At 40.2% G+C, this 20,900-nt stretch overlaps 1 protein-coding gene across 2 annotated transcripts in view; it reads right to left on the bottom strand.

Moving 5' to 3' along the window:
* Positions 1-496: 496 nt before the first annotated feature.
* SLC25A24 (solute carrier family 25 member 24) overlaps positions 497-20,900 on the bottom strand; it is a 30,209-nt gene continuing 9,805 nt past the window's right edge. Inside the window, exons 3-10 of one of the 2 annotated variants that reach the window (XM_020784683.3) lie at positions 20,359-20,446; positions 18,793-18,904; positions 16,788-16,946; positions 12,154-12,303; positions 8,639-8,746; positions 7,791-7,958; positions 4,362-4,512; positions 497-3,049 (exon numbers count right to left, since the gene is read on the bottom strand). In XM_020784683.3, the coding sequence (XP_020640342.3) occupies positions 2,874-3,049; positions 4,362-4,512; positions 7,791-7,958; positions 8,639-8,746; positions 12,154-12,303; positions 16,788-16,946; positions 18,793-18,904; positions 20,359-20,446 (1,112 nt within the window). In that variant the 3' untranslated portion in view covers positions 497-2,873. The remainder of the gene's footprint in view (positions 3,050-4,361; positions 4,513-7,790; positions 7,959-8,638; positions 8,747-12,153; positions 12,304-16,787; positions 16,947-18,792; positions 18,905-20,358; positions 20,447-20,900) is intronic. The other variant, XM_078392275.1, reaches the window with a different exon arrangement.

Consider the following 20,900-nt stretch of genomic DNA (forward strand, 5'->3'; position numbering starts at 1 on the left):
CCTGGCGCCGAAATGTCATCAGTGTCGGCGCCAGACGAATCTCAGTCGGGAGGGCATTCCATAGTCTGGGGGCAGCTGCCGAAAAGGCCCTTTGTCTACAAGCCGTCCCTCTTACCTCCTTGAGGGACGGCTCTTTCAAAAGGGCCCCCTGGCTAGATCTTAACTGCCGGGTAGGCTCATATGAAAAAAGTGTTAAACTATTTTTTTTCTACATGATCCTAGAATATGGTGTAAAGGCACAGAATACCACAACTTTTCCTAAAGCCTTGGTACCATACATCAGTGATCCCCAACCTTGTGCCTCCAGATCTTCTTGGACTACAACTCCCAGAAGCCTTCACCACCCTCTCTGCTGGTCAGGATTTCTGGGAACTGAAGTCCAAGAACATATGGAGGCCCAAGGTTGGGGACCACTGCCATACATGGCTTTGTTCCATCATGTGAAATATAAATATAGTAAACACATTTCCAACCCATTACAAAAGAACTTTACAACTGCATTACAAAATCTCATTTATTATAAACAGTTAAGATGTATAGGTTTACAAAAAGTATCAGCTTTTCTTTCACCAAGCAAACAACCAAAGCATACAACACAATTAGAACCCAGCCCTCTGTAAGCATATAGTAAGGGAATGTCATTGTTTGCATTGTATCGTGTGGTCTCTGAATAGGCAGGAACTAATCACCAACTCCAATATTTTCACAAAGGCACTTATACAAGCACATACTGCATAGAACCACATGCAAAATAAGCCTACTTTTAGGAGAAAGTAGGATTTAGAAAGTTACATGCACAGATACAGTAGGTAAATATACAATAACATGCAACCTCAGATTTTAAAAATAAAAAGATGCTTAGTTTTTGCTTAAACAGTTAATTATTTGGTTTTGATTGAGTGCAAATATAGTGAATGTTTTCACAGTAGGACAGGATACAACCCAAAAATTGGATTATGCCTTCCATAAATGAAGGCCATAACCACTGGGCCCCACCAATCCTACCTCCATTGGAATGAATAAAGGTGACATGCTCTACAGGTTGTGCTCACAATTACATCTTTCAAAAAGCCTCCTGAAGAGTACTTGCTATACAACCATTAATTTAAAATGCATTGTATTATTAGGAAGTGCTAGTATATATTCTCTTTTATGGGCTGTGCAATTATATTAGCTTCCCAAAGCAATTTTTAAAAAAAGCCAGAGCCCGTGCCCATTTTCTTGAATCTTGATTCAGCAAAGGTCTTCCTATGAAAACAGAGGAAAGCTAACATTAAAAAGGAAAAAAAATCTATGTTCTGACCCAAATCAGAAGATGATATAAAATGCAAAGGCAGGTACTTAGTGTTTATATAAAACACTCCACTGCCCTTGACAAGGGGGCAAGATGGAGGCTATTGCTAGAAACAGTTTACACTACCAAATAGCTCCACATAGGTGTCAGAGTGCAATCAAGAGAGGCTAATATTAATCAGGTTATATCTAGGCAACTAGCAAACGTGTTAATTAGTTGTTGGGAAGAAGAATAGGTACATATAATGGACTTGGTTACTCTCTCTCTCTCTGTATAAACAACAGCTGCTGGTTCTAACTTTATATAATCATACCTTTACATATGTAATAGCATGAAGGAACTGGTCCCTGGTTAACCTTTGGTAAACCCATGCGACAGCTACATACAGATTAGTGAAACAGGTTTGTTCAAGAGGGTAGGTGTTATCTGATCTACAACTCATCTGGAATTTATAAGCTAAATGCCACAGCTTGAGATAGTTATTATATTAAAAAGGAAAGTGGCAGAATGACCCTACCACCAAAACCAACATAATGGGTGGGAGATTCTGGAGGCTGTACTGAGAAGTAAGGAAGGGAGGAAGGTTGGTTTGATAAATCATAGAATCCAGATTAGACGCTCAAAGGAGTAACAAATAGAATCTAATTCACCATACTTTTGAGCACAATTACCCATGCCATCCTCACATGCAGAAAGTTCAATCAAGTTAAGAAGAACAGCCATATCCTGAAGAAATAATGAAAGCCTTGCAAGAATCTCTTTCTATGATTCTATAAGCAACTGTAATTAAGTAGGCAGGCTTATAATGTTATGTGGAACCAATATTTAATATGCAGCAACCATGGCCTTCCATTTCACAGGCAATGGAAGTACTGTATACTTTAAATCTAAGAATTCACTCAATACACATTCAAACATTTTGCAACAAGCACACAGGAAGAGAGATTTTTCAGCATAATTATTCCTTGCATAATTCCTTTGTAGTTGCTTTCAATGATTTTACTAAATTGGACAACTTGATGGGAAGTTTTGAATTGTCATTTAGGTAATCCCAAAGGTTCTTCTTTCTCTCAGCCAATGTCCCCAATAATTTGACTTTAGATGCCAAGGAGAGTTTTCCAATTTGAATCAATAGTCTCCACTACACCATTAAAAAGGAACAGCTTTCTACCACAGAGATCATTCCTGACCTGCAGAACAACTGTGGACAAACAGATGTATTCTGCTTTACTTCAGCTTCCATATAATCAGCCTTTTAATGGCTTACGTTGATGCATACTCATCGGGACAAGGAACATACCATATAATGAAGAATCAGTTTAAAAGATTATTTTGCATACTCAATGAAACATTTCTTGATTGTCATGATTTTGTGATTTTGTGATCTGAAGGTATTTGGTTTTTTTTAAGGCTCATGGCTGTTTCAGTTAAGTAGGCTTTCTTCTCAGTTAAGAAAAGAGTTATTTGTTGCACGCAGGGTGTGTATCAAATTGTAAACACAAATTTAGCATTCAAGGTTTGGTCCGGTGCCCATATTCCAAGATAATGTCTCATTCTTTCCCCTTCCACACAGCTTTGTTCATGCTATCCCTAAGTTCTCTTTCATCTTTTCATACACCACATAACTGATGCTGACAGCAGGAAGCACCTTCATGAAGTTAGGAGCTATGCCCCTATAAAGTCCCTGGATTCCTTCCTTAGCAAGAATCCTCTGGAAAAGGGCCACCATGTTTAGCTGAGGGCCTTCTACCATGGCTAAAGAATGGGGAGAGAAAACGGAAGAGTGGTTACTGACAACATAATTTAGAAGTTATTCTTAAGGTAACAAACTATAATATGGCTGACATTTAAAAAAACAGAATAGTTTCTTCCTGTTATATACAGCCTCAGTTCCTTCAAAGATATGTACAGAAACAAGGAGTATAAAAACATCTTAAACCTTTTGAAGAAGGCAAAATACAGTCGTAGGGCTACACAAGGACCCCTCAAAGCTTCTTTTTTTCTTTTCTTTTTTTTGCAATCCCACACCCTCCCCTCCCTTTTTTCTAGTAATGTAAAGTTTTGTAGCTGCTGAGAGTCCCAGAATTGGAGATTTGCCTTTGAAATGGGTCACATACCCCATTTATTACTCCAAATTAAGTTTTCTAAACTGGAAATGAATTTCTAGCCACCTCTTTCTGTTGCACTTTCATCTGAATAAAATAAATAAATTTAAATAAGCAAGCTTTAAAAAAAAGAAATACAGATCTAATCTACATTTCTTAGTATGTGAGTGTCCTCTCTAGAAAAAACTTGTCCTATCCCCTTCTTTCTTTTCCTTGTATGTCTCTAGAGACCTAATGAAGTGGTTAAACCTGAAAGTCTAGTGTGTGACATGAAGAGGCAGGTTGGCCATGCTTTTCACAATCCCACCCATCCAGAAGTAAAGCAGACCTTCACATATTCAATGTGAAAGCATACAGAGGTACTGTAAGTGCATTCAGCGGAACATAGCTACAGTGGTTTCACAACCAAAAACTCTGATAAAGCAAGATTGTCACTCATATGAACACTATAAGCGTACCTCATATCTACTCCCACCCACCACCACAATTACAGCCCTCCATGCTTTCAGGTTTAATGCCCTAATCTGAATTCAGTCTTAGCTATCCCCTTTCAGACCACGGGGGGGCCTTATACAACTGAACACTTCTGCATACAAAAAAACTGTCCCTGTATATTGAAGCGGAGACAGGATGAAGGATGACTTCTTCCTCAAATGCTAGTCTTCTATATGCAGGTAATTTTCCCCTCCCCCAGATACGAAAGGATTCAATCAGCCATTTAAGTTAAACACTCCAAACAGAAGTCTATGATCACCTATGGATGTAGTGGGAACTAGGTATCTACCTTAAGCATTTTAAAAGGGCAGTGGGGTTTTGACAAGTGGTGTAATTACTGATGGCAATAACCTAGGAAAGAAGCATCCAGAAAGAAAAAGTGGTCGAACTCTTAAGCTGAAAATACCAAAACATTTGGGTAACAGTTAACAGTATACTAGTTGTTAAAGCGTAACATCAACACTCACCTTGAGCCTGCATTCGAGTCCTGACAAGGGCAAGAGGATAACTGGCTAACTGGCCACATGTACTGGATAAAGTACCACATCCTAGCAGTACTAATACACCAGGGTTGGCAGAGTCTGTTGCGTATTTTTCCAGCCATGCCTTCTTCAGAGCCTGCCAAGATACATATAGTATTGATGAACTTAACTGAAATACACTTCATAGCCAAGTAGTAACTATATCTTCCTTTTCCCTTTTCTCCCTTTTCTCTCTTTTCCTTTTCTCTCTAGGACTTTTGTTTGATTACATGTCATCTCTAGTAGTAACAACAAACAGTAACATGTCAGCAAGTTAATTCTGGCTTATACTTATGGCAACCCTTTCCAGGGTATACTCCCTTCTTCGGGGGGAGGGCAGTGCCCTGGGAATTTGCAGCTTGCCCAAGGCCATACAGGCTGGCTTTCCTTGCAGGAGGCACAGAAGGGAATCAAACTCCCAACCAGTCATCTGTAAGTGGTGGTAATAGGGCCTTTGGTCCTACTTCACCATTAAAAACTAGAGGAAGAACAGTGCACCTGTATTACACTATACGGTTATAGGAGTCTCATAATACTTTAATTGATCCCTTAGAACAGCGGTTCACAGCCTTGGGTAACCCACATGTTCTTGGACTGCAATTCCCAGAAGTCTTCGCAGCAGCTGTAGATTTAAAATAGTAGTAACAGCAGCACAAAGGGCAAATTAAAGAGCCACTTTTGCATACGGAGATCTGAATGCAATTTACTTTAATCTTTCATAACAATAGTTACATGCTGTTAAGTCAATTCAAATTTTTGGTAACCCTTTCCAGGGTTTTCTAGGTAGAGCGTACACAGAGGTGGTTTTCCACTTCCTTCTTTGGGGGGGGCACTTGGGGACTGTGCAGCTTGCCCAAGGCTATGTAGACTGCCTCTTATTTCCTGGAGGTGCAGTGGAGAACTGAACTCCCAACTTCTGGCTCTACAGCCAGGTACCAAACTTGCTGAACTATCCAGCCAGTTTTAGACACTCCAGATTTAACAGGGATACACTAGAAAGTTTTATACCACAGCGCATAATAGTTGTCAACACACATACAGTATTTGAATATCAATCAAAACACACCACATACATTATTTCTGTAAATCTTTATACCACCCCTACAAATAGTTCTAATTTTATCCAACACTGCAGTTTGGGGAAACAGGTGAAGATAATATTTTGTAGCCACCTAAAGCTATTTTGCAAGTTTATGATGGAAATGGGATTTAACTGACAACTTTCTACTCAGATTCTTAGCCGTAACAGTTTGAAATATAACTTTTCTACACTTTAGATGGCTATATCTTGCTTCCCAAGCTAAGATGCTACTGCAGGCTCCTTGTATAAAGGGCAAGATATAGAAGTGATAGACAAATAGAACAGCCATGTTATGACAAGGAACTTTGTTAGCACTGCTGTTCTAAAAGCTGGATTTAATTTTCCCCATACCTTCTGTATTCTGAGACTATAGAGAAAGAATTGTTTTAAGACTGCTAAATATCTTTTGAAAGAAGTATCACTTCTCACAGCATACACACATATTTATTTCATCTTCTGTATTCTAATGCTATAAGCAAAGACAAAGCAAACAAACATAATCAATACTACTGTACATAGTACAATAAGGATGTGCCATTTGGAATTTTTGGACTACAAATCTGATAATTCTCCAGCCCGGGAGTTCCACCTGACAGGCAGACATCTAAACATGTCTCACCTGGGAGAAATGCCTAAACCTGAAGGATTTGTGGCCTTACTAGGCTTACCTCTGCCCAAGTTTCCTGTTCAGAAAGGAAGCTAGATCCCAAATGGCACTAGAGCAGCTTACCTACTTTACTAGTTTACCTAGCTAGGCCACAAAGCCTTTACATTTAGCCCTTTCTACCAGGCGAGTATGTTTAGGTGTCTGCAGGTGTCTGTCTTTTAGATGAAACTCCCAGAATAGAGAATTATACTCCAGAACTGCTGAATGGTACGTCCCTGTGGTACAATGCAAGTCCAGCATGACACTATCTTTGGCTAGCTGCCAAGAGCCCACCACTATACATGTCACTGCTATGGGGCCTCTTCATTGGCACTCAGCAAAGCAACATCGCCACCACTCAGTTTTCTATCCTTGGTAAATTGGCGCACTCATGTACCCACCTATCTGACTGAAATAAATAGGAGGGAAAACTGCCCACTACTCATGGAGGGGGTGCACAGCATCTCACAAACCCAGTACTGGCCTTGCCTGCAAAATCTGTTTTCCAGAAATAAATCTGAGGTTAGCATATCAACCCCAATTGATTCCCCTTTCAATTTGTCTTCAGCTCTGGAAAAAAATTCTCTCCTCTGTTTCCAGCCTTAAATTATCTGTGATTACAAGCCATCAGAATCATGCCTGTTGGAATCAATGAACTCAGAGATGTTGATAAGTATTGTGAAATCACAGGACATGCTAATCATCATTTGTAAAGCTCGGTTGTGTAGACTGGGAAAAGAAAATTAGATGACCTGTGCAGTTAGTGAAGCCTATTCATGGCATTAGAGAGCCGGAAAGCATAACACCAACTAATTAAGAAGTCAGCCCTGCAGAGGGCTGACAGGTGCATATGGCACAAAAAATAGCAGTGCAAAATTGTTTGAGCATGAAACATGCTTAAATGTGTTAAGATTAATGTACTCCAGATGTATTGTAAACTATAACCGCTGTGAGGCTACCTATCTAGCATGAGATTCAGAGGGACAGCGATGTTCGGTTGCATTTGGGTATAACACCAAACCAAGATATTGTGTTGATTCCTAAATTTAATATTCTCCTAGTCTCAGGCACTACCCTTCAGCCCTCTTCCACAGCACAGCTTGGAGGAACAGTTCAAACACGTCCAGTTTTGATTTGGTTATCTGTGATCTATCATTTGGCTGGATCAGGGATCATACTTTTACGGTAGCTATGATGGGTTTCAAAACCAAGGTAACTTCAAAGCATGGTTTATAAAACTGACTCTTTTTTTCTTGTGCCAGTACTATTCTAGTACAGACTGTCTGGATAAAACATGACACTAAGCTACTTTGGGGGGGGGGGGTGACATTATTTATTGTTTTATTTAGAAGAGACCTATAGGCTATTCAAATAAGATTTAGTCAACTTTATTTATACTACAACAGGATGCGTCTACACTACAGACTTAACAGTCTTTTCTTCTTCCTGAGAAACTACAGGAATTGTACTTCTCTAGAGGAGGGATTTCTATCAGAATTCTCCCAGCCAGACTATAATTCTTAAGAGTTCTTGGGGGTCCTCCAGCAAAAATATATTAACCCAGGTATCTCCATCTGGTTCAAGTCTGATATTCTCTCCATTACACAGCTCTTTATAGCATCCTGACACAACAGAATACTCAACTCACCTCATAAACAGCCAAATCTATGCCAGCATAAGGTATAATGCCCAAAATATTGGGAATATAACCTTTGTAGAAGGCCTTCACGCCTTCTCTTCTTAGAATCTTCTTAGCGCAGTCAAACATCCCTGAGTATTGCCCTGTTTTACCCACAGCCAATCTGGTCTTTAATACCTAAAAGTTAAAAATATATATATATATTAACCATGGTTAACCACATTCACAGCAAAATGATCTGTTTTCCAAAAAAGTGTTAATATCTTTGACTCCGCCTTCTTTAATCTGGCTGGTGATGGCCACATCTTCTGAAGCCTCTGTCTTCAAGGTACATACCATCTTGGAAAGCAAATGCATTTGTTTGTTTGTCTGCCGGCTTGCCTGAGCACTGCCTCTAATAGAACAACCAAGCTATAAAAACTGTGAAACACCCAAGATGATCAGTAGACAATGCAGTACCACTGCTTGCTGGAACCTGCATTTTGAGCCCTGGGGCACCACGTGCAGCCAACACTTTGTCCAATCCTGGCTTCAAATGGAAATGCTGGGGGCCGAATGTGGCCCTTTCTGCATGAAAATTACAATCCCAGAATTCCTTAACCATGGTGGGTCAGGGTTTCTGGGAGCTGTGGTGCAAAAATAATAATAATTTTTCTGAGCTTTGCCCATAATCTGCCCATGACAGCAGCTTTCACAGCAAGGTCTACCTCTGCTTATAGACGAGTAACTCAAGATAATATCTTTAAAACCGTAGCATACCACTGACCATACTGTCTATGGAGGTGTGAAGGCTGGAAACAAAATAGCAGATAGTAGTCCACTGTTCTTACAAATGGAGCAGAATGTCTAATACTTACCTCCATGGGATAAATAGAAGTTTGTGCTGTTGCTCCAGCCAGAGAGCCAGATATAAACCTTTCTATAGTTCCTATCTTCCCTTCTTCATTGACGAACATTTTCTTATACTGCATTTACAAAACATACAAAAGCACATAAAACATTACTGGCTTCTCCCCATAGCTGCACACTGCCTATAAGATTATAGTGAAGTGGCATAAACCCAAGCCCGATGATTGGAGTAGAGAGTGACACTCCAGATGGCAAGTTCACTTTCACGGTGATACCCCCTTCTGCACATTTGTTTTTTATTCTTTGTAGATTTCTATGAAGGAAAATTCCAAAGTTGATATTAGCAGAACAACTTTAACGCTAGCTAGCCAACATTTTTGTGCCTTTTTTGGTTGGTTAGCATTATGCTAACATCATCAACAAACTCCACAGTTACAGAAGTCTTCCCCCCAGGGCAGAAAACGGAAATGCTACCTTTTCGATTACAGACCCCAGAATCCCCAAACTAGGTCATGGCTTTGAGGGGGGGATTTGGGTGTTTTAGCCCCTAAATTTCCATGTTTTTCCTAGAAAATTTTTAATCCACTGCTCACAAAGAGTTGTAAATTCTTTCACAGCAGCAGAGATAGAATAGGAAGGCTTTCACCAAGCATGGAATAAATATGCAATCTGCCTTGGTAGCAGAGTGGCACCTCTGCTATCACAAGCCACCTCTGCCACTTCAAAAGCAGTTTTGGAGCTGCTATTGTGATTGTGATTGCGGTTGTGGTTGTGATTGTGATTGTGATGATGATGATGATGATTAAAAAACACCAGGCACAGTCAACTGAAAAAGCATTGACTGGTATTATAAAAAGATACAAGTTTTAACCAAAAACAAAGTATCTGTTAAATATTGTCACCGTATGTATGGTGTTCCTAATATTGCCATTTTTGTAGCTCTGATTGTGTTATTTCTGAGATCTGCAACTGCTTATAATACTGTGTGAAATGTCTTGATATTGTTCCCAAAGCCCCAATGGCTGCAAGGGACTACTTTTTATCCACAAGCGAGATGTTTCATTTGCCAGGTCTCTGTACTTTTGTTTTTCCAATCCCTTATTTTCAACTCCAGCATCCCCCAGAATTGCAATGTCAATGATCCGGACATTTCTTCATTCTATTACAGTGGTGCCTCGCAAGACGAAATTAATCCGTTCCGTGGTTAATGCCGTCTAGCGAAAATTTCATCTTGCGAAGCACGTTTTCCCATCGGAATGCATTGAAATTTTCCACTAATAATTGAAAAAGGCAGGGGGGGAGCGAGAAATTCAAAAATGGTGCTTTTCCCCTGCCTTTTTACCTGCTGGGCAAGCCCTGGGAGGCTTCCGCGGAGGGGGGGGCACTGCCGCTGCCAGCGCCACTTTCAGAAGTCCCCCTCCAGTCTTCCCAGCACCCCCCCCGAGGCAAAGCACCGCTTTCAGAAGCCTCCCCAGGCTTGCCCAGCACATAAAAAGGCAGGGGAAAGCACCATTTTTGAATTTCCCCCTTTTCCCCCCTGCCTTTTTCCATGTTAGGCAAGCGTCGGGAAGCCTCTTAGACCCAGTGCCGATCAGCTGAGAGGCGGGGAAAGGGGGGGCAGGAATGGAGACGATCACAAAATGGCTGCCGCCTCCCTGCTGGTTGCTGACTCTCAGCTGTTTGGCGATCATTTTCCACCTGTTCCGGGTCTACAAAGGCACTGTGAGGAGCTGGACTCAGTCTACTGTACCTGGTAAGTGACTTTTTCCTGACTTTTGTTTCTGACCTTTTTCCCCACAGGAATGCATTAATTAAATTTCAATGCATTCCTATGGGAAACACGCCTCGCAAGACGAAAAATATCACAAGACGGCCCGTCTTGCGAGGCACTGAAAAACTCTCAAGACCCTTTTGCCTTGCAAGTTTTTTGTCCCACGAGGCATTCGTCTTGCGAGGCACCACTGTACTACTATGTCTGGTGTGTTGTGTTCATGGTGTCTATCAGTTTGAATCCAGAAATCCCACAAGATATTGGCTTCCTCATTTTCTGACACCTTCTCCACCTGATATTCCCATGGGCTTTTGGAGGCTGGCAAGTTATATTGCTTTGCATAAACAACAAATGTCTACTCTGCCAAGAAAAAGATGAAACTGTGTCACACCTCATCTGTGAATGTCCAAAGATTGCACAAAGATTTCATCTTTTCATATTTTTCTTAGCAGAATCGACATTTGCTGTTAGCGCTATTTCACTGTTGTGATGGTAGTGCTAATACAAAGTGTGGGGCACCTAAAACAGAATGGCCTGTTTGACTCATTTGTAACTGATTTGTTAATATGCCCATCAGTCACATCAGTTGAAAAGGTAGGTTTATGCCACAGTTGAGGGGTCCAAGAAAACCCCTTGTTTTGTATCATATCTTCATCAGTCTCAGCATATTTGGAAGCATTGTTTCTAGTGTGTGTGTGTGTGTGTTTTCTGTAGCACAGAGTATGACACAGATAGGTTAGTTCCAAGGACTACTGTGATCTGTAGGCATCAGTTGCTTGTAACTGATTTCAGCCATTTTATGTGACCTATTCACACTAAAAAAAAAAAGAATTTGTATGAGATCTGCATCTTTTTCAAAAAGCAAACTTTGGGGGGGGGGGGAATCACATGTGACATTCAAGTCAGTGTGCATTTTGTTTTTTGTCTATTTTTCACGACGGTTAAATCCTCACTCAAGTGAATCCTGAGAAAGCTTCTCTCTCTTTTCATCTCTTCCTTCATTAACTAAGTTTCAAAAATTGTTGCAAAGATAAAGCGGGATTATTTTACAAACATTATCCTGAAATACTTAGGGGAGAGGCAATTTCTCAATGTGAATGTAACAAAACACACCTTATTGCTGTTATATTCAGATTCAAATAGAACACTCATTTGAAAGGACAAATGACAGCGCTAAGAACTTGCTCTCACTCTTCTCTAAAGGAGATTTAGATCTTTACATAAGCTTTTAAAGCTGACTGTGAGGTAAATACAACTCTGAAAGCTACAGTGAGGCCATCCTACTACAGCTCAGTGAATTCAGGCCTTAGAAGAATCCTCCTGACGTTTCCACACAAAACATGAACTGAAGCAAAGTTGACATCACTGCAGCTGGGCATGTATTACACCACTGGTTCTTAACCTTTGTTACTCAGATGTTTTTGGACTGCAACTCCCAGAAGCCTTCACCATCAGCTCTGCTGGCTGGGGTTTCTGGGAGTTGCAGTTCAAAAACACCTGAGTAACAAAGGTTAAGAACCACTGTATTACACAATTTCACATATTCAGGTCCTGCTGAATTTTAATTTGATTTGTACCCTATTTTAATTTCTTTCTTTTTTTCAGGGTGGAAACAAAAAAGTGATACTCTTAAATTTAAATGAATAAAATGACAGCTCTCCCTCTTTTTCTGAAACCTCATTTGTAGTCAGGCAATTATTCTTCATTTAGTTGCTAACCTTTAGTGTCAATCAACCTGACTTAACAACTTACCCGTTCATATGCCCAGAACTTGATCGCTGTTTCGGGTGCAATTTTGACAACATTGACACCATTACCCCTCCACAATGAGCGGACTCCTCCTTCTTTCACCATCTGCTGCAAACCACCTCCTATGTTCATTTTCCCCTTTGAGCCGTGAACCTATAGTTAGCATGGGAAGAGAAGAGAGAATTACTCAACACACAATGACATTTCAACAGAGGGCAATGTAAGGTTTTTAGGGGTCTGAGGTCTAAGCCAATTAAAGCTGGGGAGAAGATAACCCAGCAGCCCTCTCCAATCTTTGCCCAAAAGGTTTAATTCCCTTTAAATTCTTTGTGAAAGCTGCCACCAAGCTTCTCTCAATCTCCAAGCACTCTGCACATGCTTTAGGATGTCTCATAGTGTGGGCCAAGAACTTGGACTTAGGTTTAAACCAAAATTAGCTCTGCAGGAGACAGAAGGTTCCATGCCAGAAGTGAACAGTTTCTAAAAAGCTGACGTTATTAAGGGTAAAACAAATAAAACATTGTCAGTGGAGCTAAGTGGTGAAGTTACACAGACTGCTTTACCATCTCCTAGGCAAGGCGCAAGCTTAGCAATAGGCAATCTACAAAAATGCACCTATTTAATTTTAAGTTCTCTATATGCTTCGGGGGGGGGGGGGTTCTACTTACTTGGGTATTGCATGTTTATTCTCCAGCCCAAGAACCTAATATCTGTAGTGGTCACATCTCTCTGGTCAAGAAGACAGGAGCCCAAGACCCTTTGTTTGGCTCTTCCTTCAGTACTTAAAAGTTTTTCAGCCCCTTGTTTATTCCTGATCTCCTGGTCAAAAGGCTTTTGATCTAAACATATAGTTTGCCTCTGAGGTACAGAGGTGAGCTCTTTCCTGTTGCATACTTGCATATGAAGAGATTCAGGTGGGCAGATAGCTGTCCTTACCTTCCTACACCAAACTGGCATTTCACAAGTCCATGCTTAAAATGGACTTGTGAAATTGACACTTTGAAATGTGTATTTGCCATCTGCTGGAAAGCTTTTCCTAAAGTGTGACTTTGATAAGATCTTTGATGTTTTATTTTATGTCTGTGGCCACCTGACCTCAGTGTTCTCCTCATATTTTCACAGGCAAAGTTAAGAACTCCTTCAAGAAGGGAGATACTACATTTCCTAACCTGTATCTTGAGAGAAAAAATTGAAACTAAATGCTAAGGAGAAGTTTACAATTCCTTTGCACTGCTCTGCCTACTTGTTTTGTTTTAAATCCACAAGCAGCCTGAGACAAAAAGAAGTTGACTGTCTCTCTTCCATTTCATCCCTTTCTTATTTAATGTTGTCCTTCCTAAGCTGCTAATAGACTGGCAGAAAGATACAGGGGAAAATAGCCCAAGGCTTTTCATCCCTTGCCCCAGCCCCAAAACCAGCTTAGTACAGTGGTGCCTCGCTTAACGATTGCCTCGTTTAGCGATGTTTTCACTTAACGATGGTTTTTTAAAGAATTCTATGCATCATTTAATGACATTTCCTATGGGTGATTTTCGCTTAGCGATTTCAGGACCATGCTTCACATAGTGAATGTATTTTTAGGTCCCCTGTTTCGCTTAACAATGTCCGTTTTTTCAATTTTAAAAGTGTCTTAAAATGTTCAAAAATGTTTTAAATGCTTGGAATCATTAGTGCACCTTCTAAAACATGTGCAAACGTAATTTGGCTTTGATCTGACTTTTCGTTAATTTTTACTGAATTTTTTTCTCCCCCATAGGAAAGCACTGAAACCAACTTTTGACAGCTGTCAAAAGTTGGGCTCCATTGTTTCCTATGGGGAGAAAAAATTCACAAGAAATTAACAAAGACTCAGAACAAAGCCAAACTAAGTTTGCACACGATTCAGAAGGTTCTCTAACGAACCCAAGCATTTAAAACAGTTGCTGACTTTTTGTTAATTTTTTGTGAATTTTTTTCCTCCCCCATAGGAAACAATAGAGCCCAACTTTTGACAGCTCCATTGTTTCCTATGGGGGAGGAAAAAAATCACAATAAATTAACGAAGACTCAGAAACTGTTTTAAATGCTTGGTTTCGTTAGAGCACCTTGCAAAACCTGTGCAAACTTAGTTTGGCTTCATTCTGAGTCTTCGTTAATTTTATGTGAATTTTTTTCTCCCCCATAGGAAAGCATGGAGCTGTCAAATTTTGACAGCTGTCAAAAGTTGGTGGGGGGAAAAAATTCAGCAAAAATTAACGAAAAGTCAGATCAAAGCCAAATTAAATTTGTACCCGTTTTAGAAGGTGCACTAACGATTCCAACCATTCAAAACAGTTTTTGAACCTTTTAAGACACACTTAAATTTGCAAAAATGGACATCGCAAAACCACTGAAATGCATTGAATAGGCTTCAATGCATTCCAATGGAGGAAACATTGTATCGCTTAACGATGTTTCCTATGGGTTTTTTTGCTTAAGGATGGCAATCCGTGCCTATTGGAACGGATTAACCGGTTTTCAATGCATCTCTATGGGAAAACACGTTTCGCTTAACGATGTTTTCCCATAGTGATGGTTTTTCTGGAACCAATTAACATTGTTAAGCGAGGCAGCACTGTACAATCAATTTTGAATGGGACTAGGACCACAGAAAGAGTTAAGCAGCCTCTCAATCTGCCCTCTTCTTCTGAGAATACCATGTTCACTGACAGAAATATTTAAATTATAATTGCTTCAAACTGCCTCCTGTACTAATATACTGCATTTTTAGTTGACATAAGATGCCTTCTTTATTCTCAGTTTGGGGTCTCTTCTTCAAAAGGGATTATAGGGGCTTGATTTGTAAAAGATGTGTGTACGATTGTGAATATCCATACTCTGCCTTTCAGTGTGGGTTTCTTAAAAGTGCTAGATAGGTGGGAACAAAAATGGAAAAGGAAAAATGTCTTTCCCAAATCTCTATCCTAGTAAATGATCATAAAAATTTGCTGCAGATATTATACTGTCCAGAAATAAGGTTTTTCTAGCAGTGCCTGCCATCCACAATAGCAAATCTTCTCATTTATTTTTCAACCTAATAAGCAAATTGATTAAACAGGTTTTAATGAACAGGTACAAGCTAAGTGACAGCTGATTAAGAGCAAGTGCCTTTAAAATTTTGTAGACAAGCAAAAAGATGCAGCAAGCATCCTAATATTTTCAAGTGTAGGGGATGGCGGGACTCTAGACACCGAGTGCTATGCGACAATTCCATACAGAAGAGGTGGGGGACCTTCAATCTCTGGATCAAGTGTGGACTTTAAAACACCCACAGCAACTCAGCAGGAAATGGTTATGGAAATATCTAAAGGGTTTGCAATACAATGTGGCAGTCTGCTCTACAGGCCCCATAACATAGCCTTCCTAACATTCCCCCAGGTCATCACCTGCAACTGGACATGTCTAGGTTACCACTCTTAATTATCTCATCCTACTTTGTCTGCTAACTACAATGCTGATGAAATTTACACAGGTTAGAGAGGACAGATATTTGAATGTAATCCCCCCCCCATTGTACAGCAAATAAAAGTAAGACTCATATTTTAACTCTGCCCACTTTGGGGCTCTGGAAAAGCTCAATGCTGGAATGTGCACCCTTGTAAGCGGACCATAAGAAAAGGAGGGCCTTGACAGAAAAACAGTTCCTCACCATCCTATACATGCTTTCCTGGGACATTTAGTCCCACTGGACTAAAGAGGACTAACTTCTGAGTAGACAAGTATCAAGCTATGTTGTAATCTATAATTTAGTTTTTTCATGCAGAAAGGTTTTACATGAGTACAGTGGTGCCTCGCTTAGTGACGTTAATCCGTTCCGGAAAAAATGTTGCTAAGCGTTTCATCGCTAAGAGAAATTAAAAAGCCCATAGAAACGCATTAAAAAGCGATTAATGCGTTCCTATGGGCTTAAAAACTCACCTTAAGTGAAAATCCTCCATAGCGCCGCCATTTTCGTTGCCTCTTAAGCGAGGCAAAACAGCGGCTGGCCATTTTGAAACTGTCAATCAGCTGTTTAAAAAGGGTGCGTTGCGATAATCGCTTCCCCGCGATCATCGCAAAGCGAAAAAACCCATAGGGACCATCGCAATGCGATCGCAAAAACCCCGTCGCTAAGCGATTTTGTCGCTCAATGGAGCAATCGTTAAGCGAGGCACCACTGTATTTCATATTGTCCTATTTTCATCATTATTAGCACAAGGGGGCTCTCTTTCTTCATCAAGCTTCTCTCAAAAATATTTAAGGCCAAAGATCTGAGTGATTAGTTCCACATGCCCAAATGGCCTTTGGGCTTGTGTTTCTCAAATACCACTCCACGCACAAAACAGCCAGACAGCAAATGGCTTTGTAAAACAAAAACAATTCTCTAAAGGGTTTCAACAAAATAAGAAAGAAAAAAGAAAAGGCCCCAAAATATATAGCACTTTAAATATTAACAGTTTTATTTCAGTGTGAGCTTTCATGGATCAAAGTCCACCTCCATAGACAATGGAATGCAAAGAAAAGATCTGTGATATTATATGGCAGTGTTATAAAAGCTTGCAAGGTATGTCTATCCTTTCGAGCACAAAATATCTGAACTGGCTTGTCAGATCCTAGTCACTACGTTTAAAGAGACTCACCTGCATCATGACTTTCAGCCGGTCCAGTGGCGCTGTGCCTGTCCGAGAGACAGCACCAGCGACCCCGCCTGACAAAAGCTGCCTCCACCACTGACCAGTTTTCTTTTCTTCTTCTGTGAATTCGTCTGGAATAGTTAAACTATCTCCAATATCCAAAACCTGTTAAAACGCAAAGCAAAAAAGAAACAGGGAGAGCTACATAATTCTTCAAATCAAAAATTTTTATATTTCAATATAGAGCTTGTTTGTTTAAAATAAATCATACAAGAAGCAATTCTATACAGCTGAGCATATTTTAAAATGAAAAGGGGATTGCACTTTTTTCCTTGGCTACATACATATATAACGCTGCTCTCTAAAACCTAAAAAACCCTCTCTGAAACCTTCAAAGACAGAACCATCATCATTAAAAATGATTATAACTAAATGCAAGCCATTGCTTTGGGACATAAGATGCTTTCCAAACAGTGGCTGAAATCCAAACGCTTAAAAAGCACAGTTACTTTTTTTCCAAACAGCTTTTAAGGATTATCAAGATTAACCTCTTGACAACTTCCTAAAAAGATTATTAGTTCAATGACTTGGCAATTCATCCAAGTATTTTTATCTCAACTGAATTATCCCTTTATTTTCTTGAAAAGTTAAAAGCCAAATTGTTTCTGTGACTTTTGCAGCCTAATCAGCTTAGCAGATCTATCACAAGGGCACCCTCCCCATTCTACCAGGCTGCATGATTCAACTATTGTTCACAGGGATGTTTACATATATAGGACACAGCCTAACAACAGTCAGCTGTTACTAAGTAGAGATGGGCATGAACCAAATGGCAAACCAGGCTGGTTTGCAGTTTGGTTTGTGACCTGGTTTGGCGTTCCCACCCTACTGTCCAGATTGCCTGGCCTACCTTCATCAACTATCACTACTGCCAACTCTTCCCTGGGTGCCATGCACAGGCAGCTGTCAGACTCCTTGCAGGGAAGCCGGTCACTGCCTCTGTGCATGCACCCGCCGCCCAGCTGATGAAAGTGGCTCTAAGTTCCTCCTCAGGTGGACTACCCACCAAATAAGCTTTAGACCAATCTTACTGAGTGTCATCTCTTCTTCCTTTCTGTCTTCCCTTCCCCGATTATCTCATCCTCTTTCTTTATCCCCACTATCTCAACTTCTGCCATTCTCCCCGTTCCTCTCTGTACAGGGCTTCCTCCTCTTTCTTCTGCTCTGTCGTTTCCACTGAATTCTCTCCTCCTGCCTCTGGTTCTGGTTTCTTTTCCTTCTCCCCTTTTGGTGGTAAAACTTCCCCCTTACCTACTACCTTCCAAGGCTACAATGGTTTCTCCCCCTTCCTTCTACTGGCCTTCTCTGCCTCTATTGCTAACCTCAGCAATGGTGTCCATCTGTGTCTCCTGGTTTCTGTATTTACCCATGGTTTCCCCCTCCCTTCTTGGCTCAGAGGAGGATGAAGTTGAGTTTGACAAACCACAGACAGGGGCATGTGTGGCTCTGTCCTCATCACATAACAACACCACAAAACTTAAATTTTTTGTGATTACAAACCACTCTGAGCTATTGATCCTACGAACATTCCAATATCAATCACTGTGCCAGTGCTCAGCATTTAAACAGATTGTTGGCAAGCAAAGATTACGTATTCAGAAAAAGCCAAAGCATGTATATCAGCTAGGTGCCAAAGGCAGTCTACCTGGTGGGCTGCAAGCTGTGTTTCTTATCATTGTGCTTCCATTCTCTTTTTGAATTTGATTTTATTTCTTGCTGTTCAACAAGATGTTCTTATTAAATTTTATTTTATTTTTGTTAGCCACCCTTAGTGATATTTTTGGAGGAAAAGCAGATAAAACCTTGTAGATGTGTGGCCAAAACATTAATTACCTCAGAGTCCAGTAAGCTTTATCTCACAGTAAACACACACAGCATCCTTCTTTTTTTCATAAAAACAGGTAGACGCAGTCTACAATTGGATTCCAATGAAAATGCAAATTATACTCACGGTAGAATGCTTCCAGTAGCGGACAATCCCCTGAATATCTGTAGCTGGATTGAACAAAAAATGGTCTCGCCATTCATTCCAGTCTACTGACATTGTACCATCAGCATCCATGCTAAAGGTTCAGAATGAAATAATCAGTATTTTTTTTGCTCACTGTGTTAGCTGTGTTGCTTTCAAAAAAGGCTAAGAAATATTACACATGCTCACAAGTGGAATATTCAGAATGTTTAGGTCTCATCACATAAGCATTTTGGTGGGCAAAGTGCCTTCGAATTTTTAAAATCTTATTTTTCCTCACAGATCATTATTCACTTTAATATAAATTCATTAGCAGTCTCTTGTGCTACTAATCCAGGGAGAAATATTACACTGTTATTCCACCTTGTCCCTTCATTGACATAACATGTAACCATGGTTTGTTATCTTAATACGTCGTAGACATATTAAGATAACAATACAATTTACCCTGCCAACCTAAACCATGTTTCTGGAAAGCATGCAGAAAAGGGGTACAAGAGGTTTCTACCCCTCTGCACCCACAGCCACTAGTCCTAGCCAACATATCAATGGTAAGGGTTGATGGAATTTGTAGTCCAACAACACCTGGAGTGCGATATATCCCTCATCTATATATAAAATGGCAGAAGACCTCAGTCAGGAGAGGGAGAAAGCTGCCCTCTTCCTTTCCCAGCTTGTCTTCCCCACCGCACAACAAACTCCAGGTAATGCCACCAGGCTCCCACTGTAGGCTGAACAGCATCTTGAACAGTCCTATCAAGAAGCATCCCAATCTCCCAACATTCTGCTGCTGGGCCTCACTTGTTAACAAATACTGTGGCCTGTACAGAGTTCCACAAAGTTTTGTATCTAGGGGACAGTGGTTTGGAGTGGGATTAATACCAAAGGAACATTTAATTCTGATATGTGTTTTTTTGTGTGTGTGTGTTTTTTTAAAAAGCTTCTAGAACAAGGGTCAAACACTTTCCTTGAAACCTAAGGTCCTGTCTTATGGAATTCCCCTTTACCTAGCCAGGCATTAGGTATGAGACTGTGCCTTATAGATGACACTGAAGACAGCATTCCTTTGTACCTGTCAACCAAGCATCAAGGGATGCTTTATTATGAATAGTCACAGGGAGACACTTCCCTTCTGCTTGTACTGGGGGTTTTCTAGTGTTTACTAAAGCATAAGCTTCTTCAGGAAACTCTCCATGCATCCTTACTTTCACCTTCAGTGTAGCATCCCTAGCCATTGTTGTAGAAGGGGTAGCCATGTTAGTCTGTCCAAGCATTACCGGTAAAAGCAAAATATAAAAAGTGAAAAAAGACAAAAATATGGCAGCACCTTAAAAACTAACTTTTATGTTTTTTTAATGTGAGCTTCTGTGTACAACTCCAGTTCATCAGACCGTAGCCATCTAATGCTAGACCTGGGCCTAGTCCAATAGACAGGGTTGTGGGCATATTCAGCGGTGACTACAACCTTCAGAACATGTCTCAGTCCCCACAAATGACACACAGTCAAAGAATCACTCCCTTAACCAGAAAAAAGTTATAGCTCCTGACCTTTGTAGAATTTTTGCAGCCTGTTGCTCTGAAATATCTATACCCAGTATCTTGAGGGACTGAACAATCTCAGAGGCGTCAATCTTTCCTTTGGAAAAGAGAGAAAAGGGTAGGGGAGACAATATATTGAAAAGCTCAGCAGCTCTGTATCAACTGCCACAAATCCAAAAGATTTAAAAATATTTATATAGATTACAAAAAATCAACAAAACAGCATAAGGTATTTTTGTCATTTTTCATTTTTCACTGTATTTTATTGATCACATATTTTGCTGGAATTACAATACTATCAGTAGTCATAAACAGAACTTTAATGATGTTCTTATGGAACTTAGAGAAACTTCTCATATGCAGGGTTAAAGCCAATAGTCCTAACTACAGTAGACCCATTGAAATGAATGGGACTTCTTAATCACAACTAACTTAAATCCCATTGATTTGATTAGCTCTACTTTAGGTAGGACTAATTTTGGATTTAGCCCTTTTACATTTCGTCCTTTCTCCAAGGACAGAATCTTTGTCATTCTCAGGTATCACTAGGA

Source organism: Pogona vitticeps, chromosome 4 (genome assembly GCF_051106095.1).
Source record: "Pogona vitticeps strain Pit_001003342236 chromosome 4, PviZW2.1, whole genome shotgun sequence".
NCBI classification, from domain to species: domain Eukaryota; kingdom Metazoa; phylum Chordata; class Lepidosauria; order Squamata; family Agamidae; genus Pogona; species Pogona vitticeps.